The sequence below is a fragment of the Micromys minutus genome (assembly GCF_963924665.1).
Source record: "Micromys minutus genome assembly, chromosome: 13".
Classification (NCBI taxonomy): Eukaryota; Metazoa; Chordata; class Mammalia; order Rodentia; family Muridae; genus Micromys; species Micromys minutus.
The window spans coordinates 48,654,198-48,680,028 of record NC_137982.1 but is presented as its reverse complement, the minus strand read 5'-3'; the positions used below and the strand labels follow the sequence as shown (position 1 = coordinate 48,680,028).

The 25,831-nt window shown below is 40.8% G+C and overlaps 1 protein-coding gene and 1 long non-coding RNA gene across 5 annotated transcripts in view; both read left to right on the top strand.

The window, feature by feature from the left end:
* Positions 1-25,831, top strand: part of TTN (titin) — a 266,446-nt gene that overhangs the window by 123,611 nt on the left and 117,004 nt on the right. For 3 of the 4 annotated variants that reach the window (XM_080927461.1, XM_080927460.1, XM_080927459.1), the window contains 28 exons: positions 520-597; positions 779-1,036; positions 1,218-1,301; positions 1,470-1,547; positions 2,019-2,102; positions 2,359-2,436; positions 2,633-2,716; positions 2,915-3,202; positions 3,502-3,579; positions 4,661-4,735; positions 4,902-4,985; positions 5,464-5,538; positions 6,273-6,383; positions 6,930-7,007; positions 7,961-8,029; positions 8,170-8,262; positions 8,428-8,727; positions 9,469-9,549; positions 10,307-10,384; positions 10,884-10,967; positions 17,397-17,483; positions 20,662-20,748; positions 20,865-20,948; positions 21,057-21,140; positions 21,311-21,388; positions 21,789-21,872; positions 22,324-22,428; positions 22,731-22,808. In XM_080927461.1, the coding sequence (XP_080783587.1) occupies positions 520-597; positions 779-1,036; positions 1,218-1,301; positions 1,470-1,547; positions 2,019-2,102; positions 2,359-2,436; positions 2,633-2,716; positions 2,915-3,202; positions 3,502-3,579; positions 4,661-4,735; positions 4,902-4,985; positions 5,464-5,538; positions 6,273-6,383; positions 6,930-7,007; positions 7,961-8,029; positions 8,170-8,262; positions 8,428-8,727; positions 9,469-9,549; positions 10,307-10,384; positions 10,884-10,967; positions 17,397-17,483; positions 20,662-20,748; positions 20,865-20,948; positions 21,057-21,140; positions 21,311-21,388; positions 21,789-21,872; positions 22,324-22,428; positions 22,731-22,808 (2,925 nt within the window). The remainder of the gene's footprint in view (positions 1-519; positions 598-778; positions 1,037-1,217; positions 1,302-1,469; positions 1,548-2,018; positions 2,103-2,358; positions 2,437-2,632; positions 2,717-2,914; positions 3,203-3,501; positions 3,580-4,660; positions 4,736-4,901; positions 4,986-5,463; positions 5,539-6,272; positions 6,384-6,929; positions 7,008-7,960; positions 8,030-8,169; positions 8,263-8,427; positions 8,728-9,468; positions 9,550-10,306; positions 10,385-10,883; positions 10,968-17,396; positions 17,484-20,661; positions 20,749-20,864; positions 20,949-21,056; positions 21,141-21,310; positions 21,389-21,788; positions 21,873-22,323; positions 22,429-22,730; positions 22,809-25,831) is intronic. The other variant, XM_080927463.1, reaches the window with a different exon arrangement.
* LOC308428892 lies at positions 22,850-24,588 on the top strand. Its single transcript, XR_013975313.1, has 3 exons — positions 22,850-23,064; positions 23,272-23,355; positions 24,538-24,588. It is a non-coding gene; the product is annotated as an uncharacterized lncRNA (long non-coding RNA).

Below are 25,831 nucleotides of genomic sequence, written 5' to 3'. Positions count from 1 at the left end.
TTACATTAATATAAGAAAAATCACTGAAAATTGATATCTACTCCAAGGTCATTTTGAAGAACTTTTAAAAAAGCTAATTGAGCACCCAGGTTTTCTTATTTTGTCTTAGGCAACTTCCTTGCACTTCCTTGCAACCATTGGACTTTTGCAAATTTGGACATTTTAGGGTATCTCTGTAAACCAAACTATATGAAAGAAAGAAAGAAAGAAAGAAAGAAAGAAAGAACGAAAGAACGAAAGAAAGAAAAGAAGGAAGGAAGGAAGAAGGAAGACCATTTCTAATTTGTCTCTATTACAAACTTGCTTGAGTGCCTCAAGCTTGTTAGAGCACCTCTATGGGTTGACTTAGCTGTGGGACCCAGAGTCCTTCCCATGAAAAACAGAAAGGTTTTGACAGAGAAAGGTATATGTTTGATTGGAGGCAGCTACAGAATTATTCTATTTAAAGCACAAGAAGGTTAGAAATGGTCAGATGGCCTGTTTCTGACTCTAAAATTCCTTTATACTTAATATTTCAAGTGCCCATGAAGTCTAAGAGAGTTGTCCAAGAGGCAAAAGTTCCTGCCCCTACAAAGGAGGTGACGGCGCCTGTTAGAGGTACCTCTCTTCGTTTGTGTTTCTCCTCCTCTTTGCTGTTGAATTCATACTCAGTTCTGTGTGTAACTTCTGTAGGAAACAGAGAGCCTATCTTTTGTCATGCGTGGGTCTGTGCTCTTAAAATGTCTCAACCTTACTGAGGCATTGGAAAATAGCCAACTTAAAGATGATATCTTTAAAGTGCCAGGGGTGCCTAAGAAACGAGAACCGGAAGAGGTCGTTGTCTTCAAAGAGGAGGTAGAAGCCCACGAAGAAGAATACATCGTAGAGGAAGAGGAGGAATATGTCCATGAAGAGGAGTATGTCCATGAAGAAGAGTACATTCACGAAGAAGAGTACGTCCATGAGGAGGAATATATCCACGAGGAGGAAGAATACCTTCATGAAGAGGAGGAGCTCATAGCTGAGGAAGAGGTGGTGCCAGTAATCCCAGTCAAAGGTAGATGAAAGCTCCTGCCAATGGAAAGGAAGCAGCAGAGATGGGGTGTCTGACTTGGTCAGATTCTTGGGGTTATTGGCACTGATTCCTAAGTCCTTTGTAGATGCCGAAGTATATACCTGTGTACTTTTCATATTCACATCTTCTACAATGTTTTCAAATCTTATTGCTATCTTTAAAGTGCCCGTGGTACCCAAGAAACCTGTTCCAGAAGAGAAAAAGCCTGCTCCTGTTCCCAAGAAGAAGGAAGCACCACCAGCCAAAGGTATATACCATTCACACACATAGACGACTTCATCTGTCCTCTGGTGCTTACCTCTCTCCTGGCTACCACAAGCTGTGTGTGCTGCCAAGCGTTGCTACAACCTTAGATGTGCTTTATGTGGCATTGTTCCTCACAGTCAGAGCTTAACTATAAACAATGTCTTTAAAGTGCCTGAGATTCCCAAGAAGCCAGAGGAAAAAGTTCCTGTGCCTATTCCTAAAAAGGAGAAGGCTCCACCCACCAAAGGTACAGCTCTCAATGCAGCCGTTTACTATGTAGTGTAACTTGGTGAGCCTTAGTCATCCCTGCCCTGTGGTGTTGTTAATAACTTTAAAACCGGAACAAGAACCACTCAGCTGGTCACAGAAGCCAGTTGCCATACATTCATCTCCAAATGCGGTCATTGAAGCATGCTTCTGTTTAACACTTGGTGCCTTCTTCAGTGGCAAATTGTTAGTGAAAAGTAAATTCATGCCATCAAAATGGCCCAAACCTATTACCAAGCCTTTTGTGCTGTCTGTGTCTCTGTTCCGTGTTTATTTGGTGGTTCTTATTATAACTTTCCTGCATGTCTAGAACTTTGTTTTGTAGCTATGATTAGCTTCTGTCTTACAGTGAACTTATTGACACATCTGTGATGATTCTATTGTCCCTAAGTCACTAGACTCCTTTGCGATTAGAAAAATGTAACAGTGACCTTATTTATTATCTTTTAAGTCCCGGAAGTGCCCAAGAAGCCTGTACCAGAGGAGAAGGCGCCAGTACCGGTTCCCAAAAAAGTGGAACCACCGCCAGCCAAAGGTATGCAAGCATGTTGGGGCACACGCTTTAATTTCAGATTTATACGAGAATAAAATATTTAATTGGTTCAATAACATGTTCTTTGAGTACACCGCTTTAGTGCCATCTCTTTACAAAATCAGATTTCTATTTTTAACATGAAATACTGCTTTGGAGTTTCTTCACTATGATTTTATTGCCTTATCATTTTCCAGACTATGCTTATACTCGATAATTTTGTGTTGTATAAAATTTTCCCTAAATCATTTCTTTAAAGTACCAGAAATGCCCAAGAAACCTGTGCCTGAGAAGAAGGTACCTGTGCCTAAGAAAGTAGAGGCTACGCCTGCAAAAGGTATATTATTTCATCATTTACACACAAGGGGGAAATCGAACATTAGTGTTCATTCATAAGAAAATGTCCCTGTACTAACTACACGCTTGTAAAAATGTCTCGCTATGTCTTCCACATTGTGTGATCCTTTTTCACATCTATGGCTATAAAACATTGTGGAAGGACACATTCTTAAAGACACATGATATCTTTAAAGTGCCAGAGGTGCCCAAGAAACTCATTCCAGAAGAAAAGAAACCAACACCTCTACTGAAAAAAATGGAAGCTCCACCCCCAAAAGGTAATTTAATCCTGGGCAGAACCAGGGCACAAAGGGACTAGAATGAGTGCCGTGCAGCCGAACTAACCGTGCTTGCTTGACAGTGTGTGTGCCAGTGATCATTGTAACCAAAGAACATTTGCTTTTCATGTTACCCCGCTATCGTTCTTAGTTTACACAAACATAGAATTTGTATAAATTGAATAAATATCTTTAAAGTGCCAAAGAAACGGGAGGTAGTCCCAGTTCCTGTGGCTCTGCCTCGGGAAGAGGAAGAAGAGGAGGAAGAGGAGGAGGAGGAAGCTCCATTTGAGGAAGTCACTGCTCCTGAAGAAGAAGTTTCACCTGAGGAGGAGGAAGCTCCACCTGAGGAAGAGGAAGTTCTTCCAGAGGAAGAGGAAGTTCTTCCAGAAGAAGAAGAAGCTCTTCCTGAGGAAGAGGAAGTTCCCCCTGAGGAAGAAGAAGCTCCTCCAGAAATTAAACCTAAGGTGCCAAAACCTGCACCAGGTACAGCAGATCTTGGAATCAAGACCTTTTTTATGTTGGTGTCTGCCTTCTGATCTTTTTATTTGTCTCTTACTTTGTATAATAGTTTATGACGTTGTCATCGGAGCCTTGTATTATCAAAGGCACATCTTCATCTTACCTTCTGCACCTGCTTTATGTGTCTGTCCATTGTAAACGGTCCGCATGTCTTCAAATTCTATTTGATGTTTGATTGTTTGGGGTCCTGTCCTTGGATGTGTTTTGTTATAGATGTGATACCTTATGTGGTTCTTAATGTCTTTAAATGAAATGTTTTTAAGTGCCAAAGAAAACTGCACCTGAGAAGAAAGTCCCCGTTCCTGCCCCTAAAAAAGTGGAGCCTCCACCACCTCCCAAAGGTATACCCCTCAGAGTGAACACAGACCTCGCCATCTGATTGCTTCATCAGATGGGCCTCTTATAAAAGGGACATCTTTTACTCCTAAGGCTGATGAGGATCCCAATAGCCATTCTTTTCTATTAGATGATGCTCACATAGCACTGTTTAACATGAAAGGTTAAAGGCAGCATTATCATAAAGCTACTTGACCTGATGTAATTTTATTAAAACCAAATAATGTCTCATATGGATTCTCTGAACATCTAACTTATCTATAAGAAAAACTTTACCTAAAAACACATAAGCTCATGTTTTTTTAATTATTTACATTCCAAATGTTGCCCTCTCCATAATTCATGTTTTAAATTTTATCCTTTATACTGCCTTGTCATAAGTGCCTTTGTGACTGAAAATCAAAAGATGATATATTTATCAAAACACTTGTTAATAGTTTACATGAAAGCACTGACAATTTAGATTAAAATGTTGAATAATAGTTTATATTTTAAAACATAAAAATAAATGGAAATGCAGCACATTTCTGGTTTAACCTTGACTTTGGACATTGCTGTTCTATTCTAGTCCTTTTGCCAAACTGAGCCTCAGTTAGCTCCTTCATAAAATAGGGATACTAATGAATATCTCATATTACTATAAGATAAAATAAGACAAGCTATATTATCGCATTATTGAATGAAGAACATTGGTATTTACCATCATAAATCAGGCCATGGTACAATACCTAGGAAGTATATTCATATCTTAAGGTACTTAAGGTTTCCCAAAAAAGCCATGACAGCAACATTTTAATTAACTATAATGTTTTATACCAGGCGTATTGTCACATGGTATTTTCAGATAGGTATTAGCCAGATTATTAGCTAAATTTAAGTCAATAAATTGATAGCATCTGACCTCAGATAACCAGCTGTTTGCTGATGCTGTGCCTTACAAATTCCAGTCATCCTGTTGGGCTGAGGCTCACATTCCCTCCCTGTTTTGAGTGAATGTTGCATGATAGTTTTCCTGTGTGCATAGACTTCTTGCTTTCTTTTTTGCTCTTCAAAATACATTCTCATCATGAAATGATGTCTTTAAAGTGCCCGAGATCAAGAAGAAAGTGCCAGAGAAGAAAGTAGTTGTTCCCAAGAAAGAGGAGGCTCCTCCTACCAAAGGTACAGCGCCTCCAATGTTCTTATGTTCCCAAGCACATGGGACACCCTCCTTCCTTCGCCCACTAAGTCAAAATGCCCTGTTCAGTATTTGTGGGTGTAACTTCTGCTATAGTTGTGCACCATGTCCTTGTGTTTGCGAGACTGAAATTTCAAAATATCTTTAAAGTTCCTGTGGTTCCTAAGAAACCTGAACCAGAAAAGAAGGTGCCTGCCCCTGCCCTTAAGAAAGCAGTGGTTCCTCCTGCCAAAGGTACATGCTTATTGGCTGAGCCATTGTTGACCTGAGGGGTCATCCATATAGGATGTTCAGCACTCATGCTGACATTCTCTGGTCTGTCACTGACCTTTGTCACTGTGCCTCTGTTGTGTCATGCTGCTGTGTTCGCTTCCCACTTGGTATGTCTGTTGGTTATTTGCCTTGCTTTTCCTCTGTACACTATTCCTGCAAATTGAAATGACATATGTTACACATCTTTAAAGAGCCAGAAGTGACCGAATACTTGTCACACTTCCTGAAAGAGAGAGAGTCTAGCTACAAAAGATGGTCTCACGATGGTTCCACAGCGTCTTCATTTGCTCCTTAACTAACTGTGATGCTGTCAGTGTGTCATGCCGTTCTCTGTGCTGTGATTTTCACTCTCTTGGGTTGAAAATGTGAACTTTGGTCTTTGAGTATTCTTCTTCAGCATATGAGTTTTAAGTGCCTAAAACAATCAATGTCTTTTAAGTTCCTGAGGTGCCTAAGAAGGTGGAAGAAAGACGGATCATCCCCCCTAAGGAAGAGGAAGTTCCACCTACTGAAGGTAGATGATGACTTCCTATGAAAACAGCATTTCTAGGCCTTCTTCTCTTGTCACTATCTCATACATAAAGGAGCCATAACATGCACTTCACCCTAAGAATAAACAGACCGTCTAACAGTGATAGAAAGTAGTATTTGCCTAGAAGAAGCTGGGCAAGCCAGTTCTTTCTTGTTCTTGCACATTTAGCTTGTTTATTTGTGGCTTGTTTCAATGGAAAACTGAAATAGACTCGTTAACCTCTTTATTCTCTCCCTCACTAACTCTGTGAAATCAGTGTTTTTTGTCTTTCGTATGTGAATATTGAGAAGAATTTCCTCTCCCAATATCTTCAGAAGTCATGATGGAGAAAGGTTTTCTCAGAGTAAGCTCAGAGTACCTTGAGCAACTGCTGCAGAAAATCTGACTTCTAAATTATTTAGGAACAGGATAATTAGAATAATTTAATTAGAATACTTGCTTTAAAAAATCTTCCCACCTTCACTAAAATAATAATAATAATAATAATAATAATAATAATAATAATAATAATTCCAACTAAATCCTCTGGGGGCCTTTTCAGTTCCAACACTGGAAAGAACCTAACATATTTTAAGGATTGGGCATATTTTTTTTTTCCAGATTTGTGATCATGAGCACTTAGGGGGCCAAGTGTTTTTTGAGATGGTGTGATTTTAATCTAACAGTCTAACATTTAAAGGGCTTAAAAAATAATTTACAAAATAATCTGTTTCAAGTATATGAGGAAGCTGAAGAACCCACTCCAGAAGAGATTCCAGAAGAGCCACCTAGTGTAGAGGAGGAAGAGATAGTGGAGGAAGAGGAGGAGGAGGTGCTGCCACCTAGAGGTACAGCCACTTTGATGAATCCGACGTTCCAAAGCCTTGGTGCTCTGAACTGTCTAACCCTAATCATCAGCTACATACTCTCTTGGTAGCACATCCATGAAGCCTGGAGAGCGTGCACGCCTGGTAGTTAAAGCTTTGTGGTCCTTTCCTTTTCCCTAACTTTTCCTCCTTCCTTGCAATCTGACCACAACTGAGGGTTGGATGTGTGTGTTTGTTTGTCTGTTTGCTTTTTCTGTTACTTCACTTTAGTCCTTCCCCCTAGTTTGCAATCCTCAATTTCGCTTTCAGTTCAAAGGCTGGAGAACAGTCTGTTTGTGTGGTGAAGCACTCGTTTTTAAAGAGTAATTCTTAAACCATTCATCCCTGCAGACTGAAGTCTCTTGCTGTCTTGCTCACTCTTGGGCTGGTGTAACTATCACTTAGGCTGCTAACATCTTCCTAAAATACATCAATGTTTTCTGTTGCTCTGCTTATATGTTGATAATTGGGTTGGTCTGTTCATTGCATGTGACTTTTTCCAACATGTCCGTGCAATATCTTTTTAAGCACCCGAAGTAGTGAAGAAGGCCGTGCCTGCAGCGCCCACTCCTATCCCTAAGAAAGTGGAGGCACCCCCCACAAAAGGTACAGCCACCCTGCCAATTCTTTAGCCCATAGTGCTGTTCTTTTCTAAAAAGTGCTGTGTCTATTTTCACCTGTTCCTTAAGATAACTGCCACAGCGAACTGACAAATTACAACTTAAAAAGTCAGGTATTCCATCTCCTTGGAAGTCCTACAGTTTCAATGGGCAAATAACGTACCCACGTGTGTAACCTGGTGCAGACTATTTTAGAAGTCTCTTAATTTAAACAGCTGGAAAACTTAATTCCCACCATGATCTTTCTGTAATTTAAGGTCATAACAATCCTTTCTACCCTCATACTATTCTCGGACTACACTCCGTTATATAACTACATTTTCATGCTACAAGTTTTCACTATATCTACTATTTTATACAGAAAAAAAAAATCTATTCTGATACTTAGATAATAAGTAACTTTAAACATCCCCATGTCCTTTTTACCATCGTTAACCTGGTAATTCGAGGTTATAAAATGTCCCTTTCTTTTTGCTTCTTAGTTCAATTAATGCCCCAATAGCGTCTTCAGCAACGCTAAGTCCACTGCCCCTAACACAGCAGACTCCTCAGCAGATAACATCATACCCAACAATTCCTAGGCCTAGGTCAGAGTCCACATACTCTAGGGTGATGATCAGGTTGAAAAGAAAATCATCAAATTAAACATTGTAAAATTAGGCCCAGTGTTGGTAACATCTGATGTTTTAGAAGTAGCAAAGCTTCTTTGTGGGCACATGTTGGCTTCTGAGGATCTACACAGCACAAGTGAGTGCTTGGACAAGCATCTCTATTACCTATAAAAGAATTGTTCATCAGCCCAGATTAACTTCCTAGATGCACAGATGAAACCACTAGTTTCTGAGGTGTGTGTGTGTGTGTGTGTGTGTGTGTGTGTGTGTGTGTGTGTGTGTGTTATTGAGCATTGTCATCTGACTAAGGCACCCAATGTCTTTAAAGTGCCAAAGAAAATTCCTGAGGAAAAGGTTCCTGTCCCTGCCCAGAAAAAAGAGGCCCCACCAGCCAAAGGTACACTTTCTCTTCTAAACCCAAAGTCCTTTACCCATTCTTCATTAAGCTGTGTTTTATGTCCATGTGTCTTTAATTTTGGTGTGCAGTGTCTGGGCTTACTCTTGGGGGTTGTAAATATTTAAAATGTGTCTTTAAAGTGCCTGAAGTACCAAAGAAAGTCCCAGAAAAGAAGAAAATCCCAGAAAAGAAAGTCCCTGTGCCCAAAAAGGAAGCTGTTCCCCCTGCTAAAGGTATTTTCTGGAAAGTTCTTTGATCTTCATATCCTTTCATGGGGAGACTTCTTTTACTTGTTTTTCTTACATTTTGAATTGACATCTGTTTCATCTTATTGGTTTTGTTTTGTTTTGTTTTGTATTTTTTAAAAAACAAATCTCTTAAAGTCAATGCTCTTTCAGGGAAAGCTGTTTTTGAAGAAAAAATATCAGTTGCCTACCAGCAGGAAGAACTAGTCGAGGAAAGAATAGAGCTAGAACTTGTGGAAGCCCAAGTGGAAGAGGCTTTCGAAGAAGAGGAGTTCCACGAGGTGCAGGAATACTTTGAGGAAGAGGAGTTCCACGAGGTGGAGGAGTTCATCAGGGTGGAAGAACGCAGGTTCCAGGAAGAACACAAAGTGGAAGAGGTCCACAGGGTCATTGAGTTTCTAGAGGCTGAAGAAGAGGAAGTGTACGAAAAACCCAAAATCCCACCTAAAAAAGGTATAGGGGATCCTGAAGATGCCATCGCATGTTAAGACTCGTGCTTATCAACATTTTTCTCAAAGGTCCTTGTAGATTCACTTCGGGACGTTAGCCCCGTGCACTAGTTTAAGCATGACTTTAAGTTGTAAGAAAGCGATAAGGCATAGAGAGTAATCCCCCCAGAGTCATCCATTTTTACAGGCAGGAGCATTAAACATGATACTGACTTAACTCCATGCTCTGTACATCGCTGTAGGACTGTGTGGATTCTTTTTATAGTCTAGCAATAGTTACGTGATTATCACAGGTGCCATTCATTCACTGACCCACTTCTCAGTTTACTGAGGAGTTCATAGGCTCGGCAAAGTAACCATTCACATTTGAGTCACCTGTGTACTAACTAATATTTACCTGTTGAAAGCATTTGCCATTTTGTGGTTATCTTCATCAGAGAAAGAATGAAGCACTGGCCATAATACCCAAATTCTAGTAAATTCTAAGAACAAAACATAGTTCACATACACAGTCTGCAGGCCTACTCCAGGTCATGCACAGATGAACGCCTGATATAATGGAATGTGCACGTTTAACATAGCGATGTATTGCATAAATCACAAAGTCACAGCTTTCTTAAAGCAGGCATAATATAAAATGTTAAAAAGAACTATTTTATAAGACCCCAGTGTACAGTTTTAATTTAAGTAATGCTTCATGGTATTTTATGAGTCTATTCTAAACCAGACACTAATATCTTTAAAGGACCTGAGGTATCTGAGAAAGTCATTCCTCCAAAAAAGCCACCAACTAAGGTCACCCCTCGAAAAGAGCCACCAGCTAAAGGTATTTATGCCAAAACTGTACTCATAACGCTGTCTTCAGTTGCTTCTTTCTTGCTGGACAACTTTGTGTTTGACTTGGTGTTTTTGTTTTCTGTTTTGTGTTATGGGAATGTCAGAAATAATTAATATCTTTTAAGTGACCCAAAAACCTAAAAGCAGGTCTACAAACACAGATGTCACTGTCGTTATCCTAAAACAGCCAAACCCAAAAACCTACTGACCAAAGTGTGATTGTGGTCATCCTTTGGTGTCTTTGATTATCTATCTGTTCACTGGTTTCCTTATTGATAGACTTCTATTTCCTTATTCATTATTGATAGAGCTCCGTTTCCCTATTTATTATTGAGGTATTAAGCTATTGGTCGTACATCATAGATATGTGATAGAGCCCCTCCTCTATTCATTTTCATCACCCCAATAATACATAGTTGGAGGCTATGAAAGAGTAGATAGTAAAGCTCTCTCATCAAAGAAAATGGTGCAATTGTCCTTCCAGAGCGAGCAGAAAGGGCACCGTGTGCCGGCATGCTGTCAGTTGTCCTTGTCAAGTTTGGTCCGTGTAACTTGGGTGTTCCGGGGACTTTCCCGGCCATGTTTGTTGTCGAAAGTCAACTCTGTTAAGTGTTGTCTCAAGTGTGCAAAGCAATGTCTCTTTTATAATGTGACCGTGCTCTGTGTCCCTTGCTCTTACATCTTACCTGCTAAGATCTGTCTGCGTGTTTCCAAAGTAAAGGCAATTATCTCTGCTGTCTTTAAAGTACCTGAGGTCACCAAGAAAATGACGGTTGAGGAAAAAATCCGTGCTCCTGAAGAACCAAAGGCGCCAGCACCTAAAGGTACCTACCTGCCTCTGCTGAGTCTTCAGCGGCCATAAATCCCCATGAATCACTTTGCACAAAGGAGAGAAAGAGCACTCTTTCTTCATGACAGCTGCACATGGCAGAAATTGCAATGTGCATTCTATCCTACCGTCTTCCTGGTTTGCTGCCCTCTAGCGGAAAAAGAAAGCCCTAAGGTCTTTCTCACCTTGGCCATCTTATTAGGCAGCAGTGAACATTGGTTCCTCGGCTTTTCTTCCCTATGGATTTGACATTGGAATCTCTGCCTTACAGCACTAGGAATAAGTTCTAAATAACAACAGAAAGTACTACCGGCCCCCGAGAACGAGTTGTCTCTAATAAGAATTTTCAGCAAGGCAGCTGAAAGACATGCAGTGCATTGACTGAGATTTTGGACATTCTATTTAATAGCTCTCCCCGCGCCCCCACTTTACTCTTGATATTTTATACCTAATTATGACATTCTTGAAACTAAGACAAGTAAATATCTTTAAAGCACCTGAAGTACCTAAGAAAATCACTCCAGAAGAAAAAGTCCGTGAAGCTGTTCCTAAAAAGCCTAAGGTTCCACCACCTAAAGGTACACACGGATGCTAACCCCAATGTGAAATAGCTCTGGCTGATTCTTGTGTAGTGTGAAAGAGTGCCCTGTCAAATCCTTGTGAATCTTTCTTAAGAATATTATATTCTCAATATCCTTTCTATGTTATTGGTAGTAATTAGTATACTAATATCTTTAAAGTTCCTGAGGTGCCTAAGAAAATTATTCAAGAAGAAAAATTACCCGTTGTTCTTCCTGAAGACACAGAGATATACAGTGAGTTCAAAGAAGCCAGTGGTTCTCCTTTGTTTCGTCTGCGTTCTGAATCTTCTGTGTCTGTCTACATAGTATTAAAATGCAGATCTACTAATATGTTTATAAAAGCCATGCCTGCTAAAAATGTGGCTAGAATGAAGCCACCTGAACATCCATCACCCTAAGAGAACTTACTTCATCCGTGTAAACACTAAGCTGTCCTACGCTGATAACATTATCAAATTTTAGAAAAGTCCTGCCCTTCGATCTGTTCTGTACACAAATATCTCTCCACTTCAAAGCAATTCACATTTCTCAGACCATGAAGTAAATTACCTCAACTCCATACCAATATTGTGGTTATAGTTTCCAGAATCAAGATAACCCAATGTTACCTTTTTTACTCTTCACAGTAATAATTAGGGTTTGAATAGTGCTGCTCAAATGATCAAACATTTATATAAATTCTGAGTAGACTCACTATTCTAAATGGTAAACACACTAATGCTTAATATATTCTACTTTTTTTTTCAACCTAGAAAACTCCTGATCAAAATTGATCTTACAGTAGTTTGGAATCATTGTACATGATCACCTCCTCCTGCCTGTACTAACCTAAAAACTGGTTATCGTTACCAGACGAGGTTCCTTTATAAACACTGGAGGAATCATTTATTCTTCTCATATGCTTTCCTCTCATTCATTTCATCACGTTAATTTCCTGTCAAGCATTCTACCACTGAGCCTTCTCTCTTTTCATTTTTGGCTTCTAATCTTTAAATTGTTTCCACGTGTATATCCCAGTATAAAGCCATAAATCAAATTTGATTTTTAAAATGAGCATAAGTATTTTTCTAGAAGTGCAGAGGACCACATGATTCTGATAGGTCAAATACAGAAAGTAGATTTTCCATATTCAACTCAACATCATCTCTATTCTTAATGGACACATGAATTTAAAAATGACACCGATGACTTCCCTGAGGTAAAATGAAAAAAAAAATAAATTATGTGCTCCCTATCTGGTAAATTCTTCAATTTTGTCACCATAATCATGAAGCAATTCTAAGCATCCTTCATCCTAAAACTGGGAATGAAACTCGTTGCTGCTTGGTTCATGCTTGTCACTAATCTGTGTGTATGCACCACTTTGAACTTGGGGGATGAACGTGTATAATGTGTCATGTAAGTCTTAGTACCGTCATCTATCTATCTTGAAACACTTTTAGTTACACATGTACTAATATCTTTAAAGTTTATGAAGCATCTGAAGAGACAGTCATAGAAGAAGAGCATGTGACTCATCCTCAGAAGGCCAGACTCAAAGTAGCAAAAGGTATTGAGCACCACCAACTGATCTGAATGCAATTCACTTGGGACCTCTCTTTAGGAACATAATATTTTTCTTTACTGTTCATAATATTATTGCACCTGTGTCTTTTAAGTGCCTGCACCACCTCAAACAGTTGTTACAGAAGAGAAAACATATGTGACCATTCATAAGACAAGGGAAACCCTGGCACTCAAAGGTATATTTCAACTGCTTCAAAACATAGATGCTTATTTTTGGCTTTAAGATCCCCAAACTATACGTTATATCATTTACTGGTTTTTCTTTTACAATATCTAAGTGTAAACCTACTAATATCTTTAAAGAGTCTGAAACAACCCGGGAAGCGTTTCCAGAGCTCAAGTCATATGAGGCTGCTCCTGAAATTCCTGAACCTCCCTCACCTGAAGGTACACTCTTGTCATGAGATTCTAAACAAGAAAACCTTTCATCTTGTGTTTGTCAAATGTTCCATGTTTTGTGTGTATTGTCCCGATCTCTAAAACACTAATATCTTTAAAGCATCTCTCAGAAATGCCCAAGACAAGGAACTATCTAGGACTTGCCCCAAACAAATCAAGGCTCATCCAGACTGTATGCAAAGACAGACTATTCGAAGAAGATAAACCTTCTAACCTAAAGTCTATTTGCCTAGCTACCTTTGTGCATCCGTGTCTTTGTTTTTGCCTCTTCTCAATTATATTTTTAAAAAATACTAATATCTTTAAAGACCTTGAAGTCATCGAAGATGTGCTGACGGAGAAGCGACCTCCTGCAACCAAAAGAAGAAAAACTCTGCTGCCATCAGGTACAAGCAAGGAGAACATCAAGTTTCTTGTCCCATTTGTAGCTCTGGCTAACGTGTGTGAGCATACTAATCTCTTTAAAACCTTGTGGATGCCAAAGAAATGGCAACCCAAGGGTTACGCTCAACCAACTGATTGTGTAGAGTGAACCATTTAGAAGGAAGAAAACTCACACATGAAAGAACTTAAAGTTTATCTATAAGAACTGCAGAGAAAACATGAAATGTTTGATGTCCAAATATGACTCAGATGTGTTCTTTAATGGGACAATGACTATTAGTCATAAAAACAAAAGCCAGGCTAGCTAGAAGCAACAGGAAAGCATCGCAGCATACGTAACTCTACAACTAGATGGTGGCTTGACTCATGTGCCTCTAAAGCAGGAATCAGTGACACCAGGTGACAGAGGTTCTGTCGTGTTCCTCGTGGCAGTGCCTTGGCCTTCCATAGAGTTAAAAATCCAGTTGTTAGTTGTTAGGAGCTACCACAACACTTTTCTACAAAACTCACCACCCAGATAAGCATGGCCGTACAGTTGACTTCAAGTTTGTCTTGAGTGTCATAGAAATAATGTTACTGAAAACTCAGGACTTGATGTGAAGTTGATTTACCTGTGATACCATCCTAGAGCCAAGGACAAGTCATTCTAGTCCCCTGGCCTGTGCTTTTCAAGCATCATACTTCTTTTTCTTTTAACTTCAGTGACTTTTAGATAAGTCAAAATTCAGGAAGTTCCAAAGGCCTTCAGGATCACAACCTCTAGGTGTTATATACAATGTTGTACAATTTAGAAAATATACAAATAATTTGACCTTTTTTTTCTATCTGGAATCTTTTGCTCATCCTCTCAGAGCCCCTTTAGGGTAGATGTGAGGAAATTAAAAGCAGGAGTGAGACTTGGTTCCTCTCTTCAGGAGCCCACGCCCCCTCATATCCTTGAAGGACCCCAGTAACAACAGAAACCACTTTGGTTCACTTTATGGGATTAATGTCTCTACTGACTATTTAACCTCTGACTCTGATACTAATATCTTCAAAGCACCAGAAGCTACAAGAGAGATGCCTCCTGAAATGAACACCTTTGAAGATATTTCTGTAGAGCCAGAAACATTGCCCATCCAAGGTACATGTCACCATGAACACATATGAAAGAAGAAATTACCCGCCTTCAACACTTGAAACTATTTTTTCTAACATTCTTCTTAACTCTTATATGTAAATATACTAATATCTTTAAGTCAGCTGAATTTCCAGTATGTTTTATCTAGAAATTATTTGTGACAATTCTACAAAAGCAAAAATTCTAATACAAGCATTTACCCAATATATAGAATCCTGTCTCAGTCGCTATGGGGAATTCCAGTATGCTCTGCCCCACCCAGATACCAAAATCTGTGGGTTCTCAAGTTACTTACATAAAACTAGATCAAATTTGCATATAACCAAAATAAAGTTAGTACTTACTTTCAAGCATCCTCAGATCATTTATGGCCTAGTAGAGCGGAGACAGTATATAAATAGTCTCAAACTGTGTTCGTTGGGAACTATAACAAAGAAGTAATAGATGTATGGGTTCAGTGCAGAGAGCTTTTCCATCCATGGGTGGATGCAGGAGGGAGAAAGCTGGCGTTTATTTGCAGTGACTATGTAGGAGAAAAGCAAGTCCCTCTTCTTAAGAACCACACAAATGCTTGCATATTAGTTCATTGGTAGATGAGGGAGAGAGAGTAGGGAAAGGAACAAGAAGTGTTTTGTAGAAAGTTACAAGCTATTTAACTGTGTCTACTGTGTCCATTAATCATTTGAACTCTGAGATGTGAAATACTAATATCTTTTAAGAACCTGAAGGCCTTCCTGAAGTTGATGCAAAGAGAGCCCCTGCAAAACCCAGAGGAGACCCCTCAGTTAAAGGTACATGAAGCTCTAGCAAGCCTCAGGTCCTTGCAATAGTAGTTCTTTAACATACTTTCTTCGTCTTGGTGTCTTTCATAACACTAAATGTAAAAACAACAATTTCTTAAAGTGTTGGACACTTACCAAGAAGCCACGGTTGAAAAGAAAACACTTCGGATTTCTCGCAAAAAAACTGAACTTCCTTCAGATGAAGGTAGATCTCTCTGGAAGTGTGAAATGCAGGCAGTGTCTTCTTCTGTCCACATGTGTTTTCTGTTTGTAATGATTTTGTTCGTCTCCTAAATGTCAAAATATTAATATCTTTAAAGTGCCTGAGACTCCCAGAGAAGTTGTGGCCAAAAAGAAAGTGCCCCCTCCCCAAGTGCCTGAAGTTGTACCTGTGAAAGGTACATGATTGACTGTCTCTTCATGGGATAGAGGGCAGTGGGGGGGGGGGGGAATACAGGAAAAGCTTGAGGTGCCTGTGATGTGTAAATGTAACCTCATTATGTGTGGGCTGCTTTGACTCAGTGTAAATATAATAATGTCCTCAAAGGACACTAACCTCCAAGAAAGCATCCCACCAAAAGAAGGTTACTAGGGCAAAGCCAAAGGTACCAGTCATTACCTGTCCTTGTGAACAGTGAAGGGGCTCAGGGGATAAAAATGAAGGTTCCTTTGGCTTAAATACTGTTCCTGTGTGTCTGCTGATATTTGTACTGTCTACCTGTAAAACATACTAATCTCTTTGAAGCACCTGGGACTCCTAAAGAGGTTGTCTCTGGAAGGAAATTGCTTGAGGAAACACCTAAAATGCCAGCAGTCCGCCCAATCACAGGTACTCCTCAATGACCTGAGGCTTCATAGGACCTAAGTCGGCTCTTGAAGAGATTTCATTCTGCTGGTCTTTATAAATCTTAGACACAATCTCACTAATCTCTTTGAAGTGCCCGAGGAGCCCAAAGAGGTCATCCCTGAAAAGAAGGTGTCCCTGGTGCCTCCTAAAAAGCCAGCAGCCCCACCTCACACAGGTACATGTTCCTGGCCTGAGGTTTCACATTAGCTAACTCTTGCTCTTCAGGCTACTAGTCAGACATCCTAATGTAGTTTTACTAATCTCTTTGAAGTGCCTGATGCACCTGAAGAGGTCTCCCCTGAAGAGGAAGTGCCCCTGGAGTCCCCTCAAGAGCCAGAAGCCCCACCTGCCAAAGGTATTTCTCACTGACTTTAGGGCTCATGAGATCTCACTCTTGCACTCTTGAAAATACTTCTGCCTACTACTCTTCTAAGTCTAAGTGGACTTTCACTGATCTCTTTGAAGTGCCAGAGGCTCCCAAAGAAGTTGTTCCTGAAAAGAAGGTGTCCTTGGTGCCTCCAAAAAGGCCAGAAGCCCCACCTGCCAAAGGTACTTGTGGCTGGCCTGAGGCTTCTTAAGACAAAGCTCTTGTACTCTAGAAAATACTTAGTCCTGGTATTGTCACTTGTCTTAAATGTGCTCACTAATCTCTTTCAAGTGCCAGAGGCACCCAAGGAAGCTGTCCCTGAGAAGAAAGTGCCAGTGGCACCTAAGAAAAAGCCAGAAGCCCCACCTGTGAAAGGTATTTGCTCTTGGCCTCAGGCACCATAGCATCTAAGTCTTCTTCTCTGGAAACTGTCCCAGGGGCCATCACTGGTCCTAAGGATAATTTCACTATCTCTTTCAAGTGCCAGAGGCACCCAAGAAAGCTGTCCCTGAGAAGAAAGTGCCAGTAGCAGCTCCTAAAGTGCCTGAAGCCCCAGCTGCTGAAGGTAGCCACCCCAACCCCATGCCACTGAGCTTGGTATTGTCTGTCTGTGTTTACCCGGTCTAATTATGAAACTACTAATATCTTTAAAGTACCTGAGGTGCCCAAGGCAGCTGTTCCCCAAAAGAAGATCCCTGAGGTCATTCCCCCCAAACCAGAAAGTCCTCCTCCTGAAGGTATGGTCAAGCTACACTAAGCAGAAAATAAATATCCATTTTAACCAAAATGTTACATTTATGTTTATATGTAAATGTGTATATGTTATGCAAATGTATTAGTGGATAAAGGTAATATAAGTAAAAACTGTTGATGACTATCCAAAATGGCTTCTATGATCATATGGTAGAGATATCATTTGATTTCACCTTTTCTAAACACAAATTACAAATTATCTTTGAAGTGCCTGAAGTACCACCCAAGGAAGTCACTCCTGAAAAGAAAGTTCCAGTAGCTCCTCCCAAGAAGCCCGAAGTTTCTCCTCCCAAAGGTATGTGTCCTTACATGTTGTTGGCTACCTGCATTAGGGGCTGAGGGGAATTGTGTTCAAGTGTCTGTCCACCAGTTTCATTAAGTGTATTAACCTGAATAAATATGTCACTAGAGAGTTCTTTATAGTTCTAGCTAAAGCCACTAATATCTTCAAAGTTCCTGAAACTTCCAACAAAGTTGTGTCTGAAAAGGTATCTGTGCCCCAAAACCCTCATGTTCCACCCGAGGTCTTTCACTTTCTCCTCCTACCCTAAGGAGGGAAAATCACACCTTGTATGCCTCATATTCTCGCAAAATACACCTTCATAGTTCATAATTTTGGAAACTGCTAATGTCTTTCAAGTACCTGAAACCTCTCAAGAAGCTATCCCAGAAGAGAAAGCCCCCAAGGCACTGCCCAAAAGGACAGAAGCCTCCCCTGTTCCAGGTACTTGTCAGCTGAATTAGCCTTCAGAGAGATCTCCCTCCTGTTCTTGAAAGACAATGTAGACCATTGTCTCCACTAACCTAAATGATAAAACTACTAATATCTTTCAAGTGCCTGAAGTCCAAGAAACTGTCCATGAAAAGGCCAGACCAGTGGCCCCTCCTAAAAAGCCAGAAGCCACAACTGTCCCAGGTACATGTCAGCTGAACTGTCCTTCAGATTAAATGTCTCTTTCATTCTTAAAAGCAAATGCATGCATTGCTGTAAATTAACTAAATATAAAATCACTAATATCTTTTAAGTACCTGAAGTCCAAGAAACTGTCCCTGAAAAGACAAGACCATCTGCCCCTCCTAAAAAGCCAGAAGCTACAACTGTCCCAGGTACATGTCACTCAGACCTTCTTCAGAAGAAATCTTTCTACTGTGTTTGAAAACAAACATAGACCATCGCTCTTTATTAACTTGAGTATAAAACTACTAATATCTTTTAAGTGCCTGAAGTTCAAGAAACTGTCCCTGTAAAGACAAGACCAGTGAGACCTCCTAAAAAGCCAGAAGCTACAACTGTCCCAGGTACACGTCCGCTGAACTGTCCTTCAGATTAAATGTCTCTTCCATTCTTAAAAGCAAATGCATGCATTGCTGTAAATTAACTAAATATAAAACTACTAATATCTTTTAAGTACCTGAAGTCCAAGAAACTGTCCCTGAAAAGACAAGACCAGAGGCCCCTCCTAAAAAGCCAGAAGCCACAACTGTCCCAGGTACATGTCACTCAGACCTTCTTCAGAAGAAATCTTTCTACTGTGTTTGAAAACAAACATAGACCGTCGCTCTTTATTAACTTGAGTGTAAAACTACTAATATCTTTTAAGTGCCTGAAGTCCAAGAAACTGTCCCTGAAAAGACCAGACCAGCGGCACCTCCTAAAAAGCCAGAAGCCACAACTGTCCCAGGTACATGTCAGCTGAACTAAACTTCAGAAGTGTCTCTCCCATTATTGAATGTGGGGCATTGCTGTTAATTAACTAAATATAAAACTACTAATACCTTTTAAGTGCCCAAAGTCCAAGAAACTGTCCCTGAAAAGACAAGACCAGAGGCCCCTCCTAAAAAACCAGAACCCATAAATGTCCCAGGTACATGTCACACAAACCTTCTTCAGAAGAAATGCTCTGTTTGCTCTTGAAAAGCTTTACTCCATGGCCCATCCCTAACTTCTGGTCCACAGCTACTACTATCTTTCAAGGGCTTGTAGCTCATCAATCAGTTGTTCCAGAAAAAACAGCTCCCATGACCCCACTCCAAAAAGTTGAAGCCCCACCTATTCCAGGTATTTTTAAGTATTCTTGTTCTTCAGAGTGAATGATTTCTGTTCGTGGAGACATTTCTAGTCCACGTAGCTCATTACCCTAAGTGAAAAGTAAAAACAAACATACTAGACTTTTTTAACTGCCAGAAATTGCCCCTGAAAACAAAACAGTTGTACCCCCTAAGAAGCCACTAGCCCTACCTGTCACAGGCACTTGGCAGGGACCCATATTTTCAGAAACTGTAGTTCTGCAGCCTCCCCCCCAAAAAATGTACTTTGTAGTCTCCATAAGACCTAAGTATAAAACCACTAATCTCTTTGAAGTGCCCGAGGAGCCCAAAGAGGTCATCCCTGAAAAGAAGGTGTCCCTGGTGCCTCCTAAAAAGTCAGCAGCCCCACCTCCCACAGGTACTTGTTCCTGGCCTGAGGTTTCACATTAGCTAACTCTTGCTCTTCAGGCTACTAGTCAGACATCCTAATGTAGTTTTACTAATCTCTTTGAAGTGCCTGAGGCACCTGAAGAGGTCTCCCCTGAAGAGGAAGTGCCCCTGGAGTCCCCTCAAGAGCCAGAAGCCCCACCTGCCAAAGGTATTTCTCACTGACTTTAGGGCTCATGAGATCTCACTCTTGCACTCTTGAAAATACTTCTGCCTACTACTCTTCTAAGTCTAAGTGGACTTTCACTGATCTCTTTGAAGTGCCAGAGGCTCCCAAAGAAGTTGTTCCTGAAAAGAAGGTGTCCATGGTGCCTCCAAAAAGGCCAGAAGCCCCACCTGCCAAAGGTACTTGTGGCTGGCCTGAGGCTTCTTAAGACAAAGCTCTTGTACTCTAGAAAATACTTAGTCCTGGTATTGTCACTTGTCTTAAATGTGCTCACTAATCTCTTTCAAGTGCCAGAGGCACCCAAGGAAGCTGTCCCTGAGAAGAAAGTGCCAGTGGCACCTAAGAAAAAGCCAGAAGCCCCACCTGTGAAAGGTATTTGCTCTTGGCCTCAGGCACCATAGCATCTAAGTCTTCTTCTCTGGAAACTGTCCCAGGGGCCATCACTGGTCCTAAGGATAATTTCACTATCTCTTTCAAGTGCCAGAGGCACCCAAGAAAGCTGTCCCTGAGAAGAAAGTACCAGTAGCAGCTCCTAAAGTGCCTGAAGCCCCAGCTGCTGAAGGTAGCCACCCCAACCCCATGCCACTAAGCTTGGTATTGTCTGTCTGTGTTTACCCGGTCTAATCATGAAACTACTAATATCTTTAAAGTACCTGAGGTGCCCAAGGCAGCTGTTCCCCAAAAGAAGATCCCTGAGGTCATTCCCCCCAAACCAGAAAGTCCTCCCCCTGAAGGTAATAATGACAGCATTCAAACTGTTATCTTTGAAAAGACAAAAAGTCCTTTTTGAGTCAGTCAAACCTACCACTAACAGAGGCTACTGTTTTTAAAGTGTATGAGGAACCTGCAGAGGAGATTTCTCCAGAAGAGCCTCCAGAAGAGGCTGTGGAAGAACCAGTACCAGCTCCACCTCCGAAAGGTACTTGGCAAGCCTGCTGGAGTGTCTCCCCCCTTCCGGTCCTCACTGTGCTGGGCTGGTTGGGCTTTCTTCTGCTAGTCTTTGCTGCTTTAAAGCATAAACTCTCCTACCTTTAGTGACAGTGCCACCCAAGAAGCCCGTGCCTGAGAAGAAAGCGCCCACTGCTGTTGTAAAGAAACCTGAACCCCCGCCAGCGAAAGGTATTTTCGCAGTGGCTAGCTTCTCTGAAATGCCTTGTTCCAAGTCTGTTCTTAATCACTTCCACATCACTGAAACTACATGTTAAAACCTACTAACATCTTTTAAAGCAACTGAAGTGCCTAAGGAAGCTGTCCCGGAAAAGAAAGTGCCTTCTGTGGTTCCCAAAAAGCCAGAAGTTCCACCTGCTAAAGGTACTTGTGGAGATGGATTACCGGACAGAGGCTAGTTAGAATGGTCTTCAGTTCTTAAACAGTGGTGTGTGTGTGTGTATGTGTGTGTGTGTGTGTGTGTGTGTGTGTGTGTGTGTGGTGGATGACCAGTGCTCCTGGGTCACGATGTAACAATACTAATATCTTTAAAGTGCCGGAAGTTCCGAAAGAAGTTGTCCCAGAAAAGAAAGTGGCTGTTCCCAAAAAGCCAGAAGCCCCACCAGCCAAAGGTACATGTCAGTAATCAGACGCTTCAGAAAGGTACTCCCTCTCGGTCTCCACTGTTTTTAATGTCAAACTCTTTGTCAGTCTTATAGCCATGCCTTTCAAAGTGCTTCTGGGAGTTTAGGGCTCACAGGATGTTTTAAAAAACATCGCTCCTTTAAAAGACAAAAGGCAGATGTCTTTGTCCACAAACACTAAAGAGTTTGGCAATCATCATTTTATAATACTTTATAGCCCTCCTTTTGCTGCCCATTAGGTGGAGATACAAGTACAGGTACTGACCTTGCCAATTTTCTTCTTGGATCTATCTGTCCCTGGGTTATTTGGGCAAAATGTAATGTCAAAATGACATAAATGTCTTGGCTTCTTGACTACCTGAAAGTAAACTGACTACTACCTTTAAAGTGCCAGAGGTGCCCAAGAAACCTGCCGTTGAAGAGAAGCCAGCCATTCCTGTCACCAAGAAAGTGGAGTCTCCTCCCACAGAAGGTACACACTGGGCTGTTGAGCTTGACATTTATGGCTATTTGTAACTCAGACTTTATCTTCTTAACTCTCCCCTCACTCCCTCTTCCTTGGTCATGCTTTTCCTTTGTATCATCTAAATTAGCTCTGACCTCAAACTGACAGTCAACACTAGTTATGCAAGCCATGGGTCACAGTCACCCTGACCCGGACTGAGCAAGGCTTCTTCTTTGAAGCACACAAAGAGATGGGGACATTGGTGGGTGTGAATGGCATCAGAAAGCAAGAGCTTTCCCAAGCATTCTGACCAGAACAGAAGTCAGGCAGCTTGGACAGAGCCATCTTAGTAAAAAAAAAAAAACAAGAAAAAAAGAAAAATACAGCGAGGGAAGAACTCAGATTTCCTTGGGTATTCTTTGTGTGTTTTATAATTTGGTCTCACACACTGAAATACCATTGACTCATATCTTTAAAGTATATGAAGAACCGGAAGAAGTCACTGCTGAGGAAGAGGAGGAGCCAGTCCCTGCTGTAGAAGAGGAAGAATACGAAGCTCCAGCTCCACCTCCACCTGCACCAGGTATCAGTCGGAGGCTGCTGCATAGGCAGGATTGTGTGCTTGCTTGTTTTTGTGTGGATTATACATCACATGCCATCCATCTCCTACCTTCTTTATGAAAAGCACTGGCGGCAAAACAACAACAACAAAACAAAAGAAGCCATTATTTTCACTTATAAAATCTATAGAATTTTAAAAGCTACCTACCTACCAAAATCTACTGTCTACCCACATATAAAAATGCATGTTTTTAAATGAGTTTTTTTCCCACTTGCTTTGTGCCTGGAAATACCTGATTCTAAAAAAAATTCCTCTTCTTCAAGTGCCTGAAGAGCCTAAGAAGGTTGTCCCAGAAAAGAAATTTCCTGTCATCAAAAAACCAGAAGCTCCACCTCCTAAAGGTACTTATATTAAAAGACATGTCTATGTGATGTCTGTGCTTTTTGAAGTACACAGCTTGTGTTGTGTACTATGCTGTGCCTGTGTACTGCCGTCTGTATGTTACAGTGTTGTATGGACTTGTAGAGCTAACGTGAACATCTTATACTTTTATATTAAACACTACTAATATCTTTAAAGTGCCTGAGGCGCCAAAGAAAGTTGTGCCCGTGAAGAAAGTTCCGGTCGTTAAGAAGCCAGAACCACCAGAAGCTGAAGGTATTCACGTCACCATCTGACGTGTTATTTTTAAAAGCTTAGTCTAGAAGCGGGATCCAGTTAGAGTCCTTTTCCTTATGACAAACCAGGGACAAAACTACCCTTGTTTGTTCCTATCAAACCTAAACTATTCCATTTGTTATGGATATTTTTACTCTTGAAATGTTCTTGAACTGTCTCTCTAAAACAAAACTAATATCTTCAAAGTCCCCGAGGTTCCGAAGAAACTCGTTCCAGTCAAGAAAGAACCTGTGCCTGTCACCAAAAAACCAGACGTCCTGCCAGAAAAAGGTATCTGTCGGGAAGAGACACAGGTCTCCAACCACTAGGCATTTGATAGCACTTCTTAGGACAAAAAAGATGGAGCTCATGTAAAAGCACATTTCATAGGAATGATAACAGTGACAAGAGACCAACAAGATGGAGATATTGATCCTTGTGTTGATGCAGACCATGGCTACAGGGCTAGCAAAGGCATCAGCTGCTCAATTTACCATATTGGACCGCATATTACTATCAAGATGATGATGCTTTAGAACATGTAAAACATGCCCCCATCTCCAAACAACTTAAATATGGCAGAAGGCTAGGAAATTCAGACAACTCTATAGGTAGGAAGTGATAACATTCCAAATAGTACAGCGATCTGCAGAAACACAGACCAAGATTCAGGTAGAGAGACCATAGAAAGTTGTAAGGAAGAACCGGTTTTTATTTTGATGGATATTTTGATAGTTTTTTTTTTTTTTTACATACAGAAACAAGAAAAATGTGGGGGTGCGTATATTGAAAGAACTCTTAAGTTCAGGGACTCTCCGATAAAGTGTAATTTGGGTATGGATTTATAGACCATCTTGAAAGGTAGCACCAGATAGAAAGGCTTTTTTTTTTTTTTTTTTGCATGAATAATATTTTCCCATTTTGTACGCATCTGCAGCAGGAGACTTCAAAGGTTTTGCAGACTATAAATGAGTAGACTTGGACTATAGAAAACAAAATGATTGTGGGAACTGAGGTTAAGTGGCCGAGAAAATAATCCTCTGGGTTCCGGGCTCTTGTTAGAAAGAAATAGTGGACGGATTCTTTATTTTCCAGGCACGGAAGTTAGGAATATGCTTGACGATCTTAGGGTTAAAGTTACGGATATCAATCTGGAGGTCATTTGTACTAAAAAAATAAGAGTTACATTTGCAGGACTGTTTTCCCAGACAAGATAAAGCGAGTGCTCTCTCTTCTGTCAGCGTCAGTCTAGCGGGGAATATCTACGTGTAAATCATAGGAAGATCCAACAAGAGAGGCTAGGAATGCGCACTCACATAACCCAAAGGCTGCCACGACTCAGAAGCCATTTTCCCCATGGCATCTTCTGAGATCAGGGTCCTAGCCCTCTGCACTGTGTTCTTTGCCAGCCTTTGAAAGAATCTTGTTCATCTTCTAAGTTCTTAATGGTAAACAAAATTAATGTCTTTAAAGTGCCGGAAGCACCCAAGAAAATTACTCCAGAAAAGAAAGAGTCTGTTCCTGTGCCTGAAGAGCCGGAGGCACCTGCTGCCCCAGGTACATGGTGCTCTTTACATCTTGGGAAGATAACAAGGCTTCGTCACTTGGCCTTAGTTACTGCCACTTACGGTGGATCTTACTGATGTGTCGTCTGTCACATGTGTTGACTCTATTTATGTCTTAATATAGCTGGAAAAAAAGTGTTGTAAGGTATAACTTGGCAGTTGTGGGGTTCTAGTCTGAATCCAACCTAAAACACTATCACTGTCTTTAAGTGGAAGAGACTCCTGAGGAGACAGTCTATGAAGAGAAAGCAACCATTACCATTGGTAGAAAGGAGACGCCCCCTGTTGAAGGTATACACATACAGAAATGTCTGTCTTTCACATCCTGGGAGCTTTTCTTAATGATGCAGAGATAACGGTGGCATTCCCGCTTAAATTGTATATAAGAGCATCCCACTTTTTTTGCAAATAATTATGCTTTTTTAATTAGATTCTTTCATTTGCTTAGACTCAATGAAAATTAGCAATTCTGAAAGGTTCTGCTTACTGATGCAGAGTTTGAATAATGACATTGGATCCCCAAATGATTGCCAGTAGGGAATTTTAAGTCAGCTCATCTACCACCAACATAATGATAGATTGTTCACTGACAGAAAGTTCAAGTGTAGGCAAGTTAACATCTGGGGGCTGGAATGTAGCTCAGTGGTGAGGATTCCCTACCATAAGTTAAACCCTAGGCTTGTGGTGCCTACCTTTAGTCCCAGCTTTCAAATGGGAGAGGCAGGTGAGTCCCTGCTAGTTGGAGATCAGCATGATCTACATAGTAAGATCTGGTCTTATAAAAAATAAACAACAAAAACAAAACAACAAAAAAACAGGAAGAGAAGAGGAGGAGAGGAGGGAAGGGGAGGGGAGAGGAGGGGAAGAGGAGGAAGAGGAGGAGGAGACAGACTCTGGCTCAATGCCCAACACCACAAACAGAAAAATGGAAATCTCTCTTTTGTAGGACTCACTTTGCACGTGTTGTGTGTTTTTGTTTTGTGACTCTCTGCATCTATGTTAAACTTCTGTGCGTCTGTGTGAATACCTTTATGTTATGATCTTACATCCTCTGTTGGCATTCTTTAAAGAACGCGAAATTGAAAAGCTTATTCCACCTGAAGAACCCGAACTGGAACCACAGCCAGAAGAAATCCCAGTACAAGGTATCCAGTTCGCTGGATTTAAATCATCATCATCATACTTGTTTCTTATTCTTCATC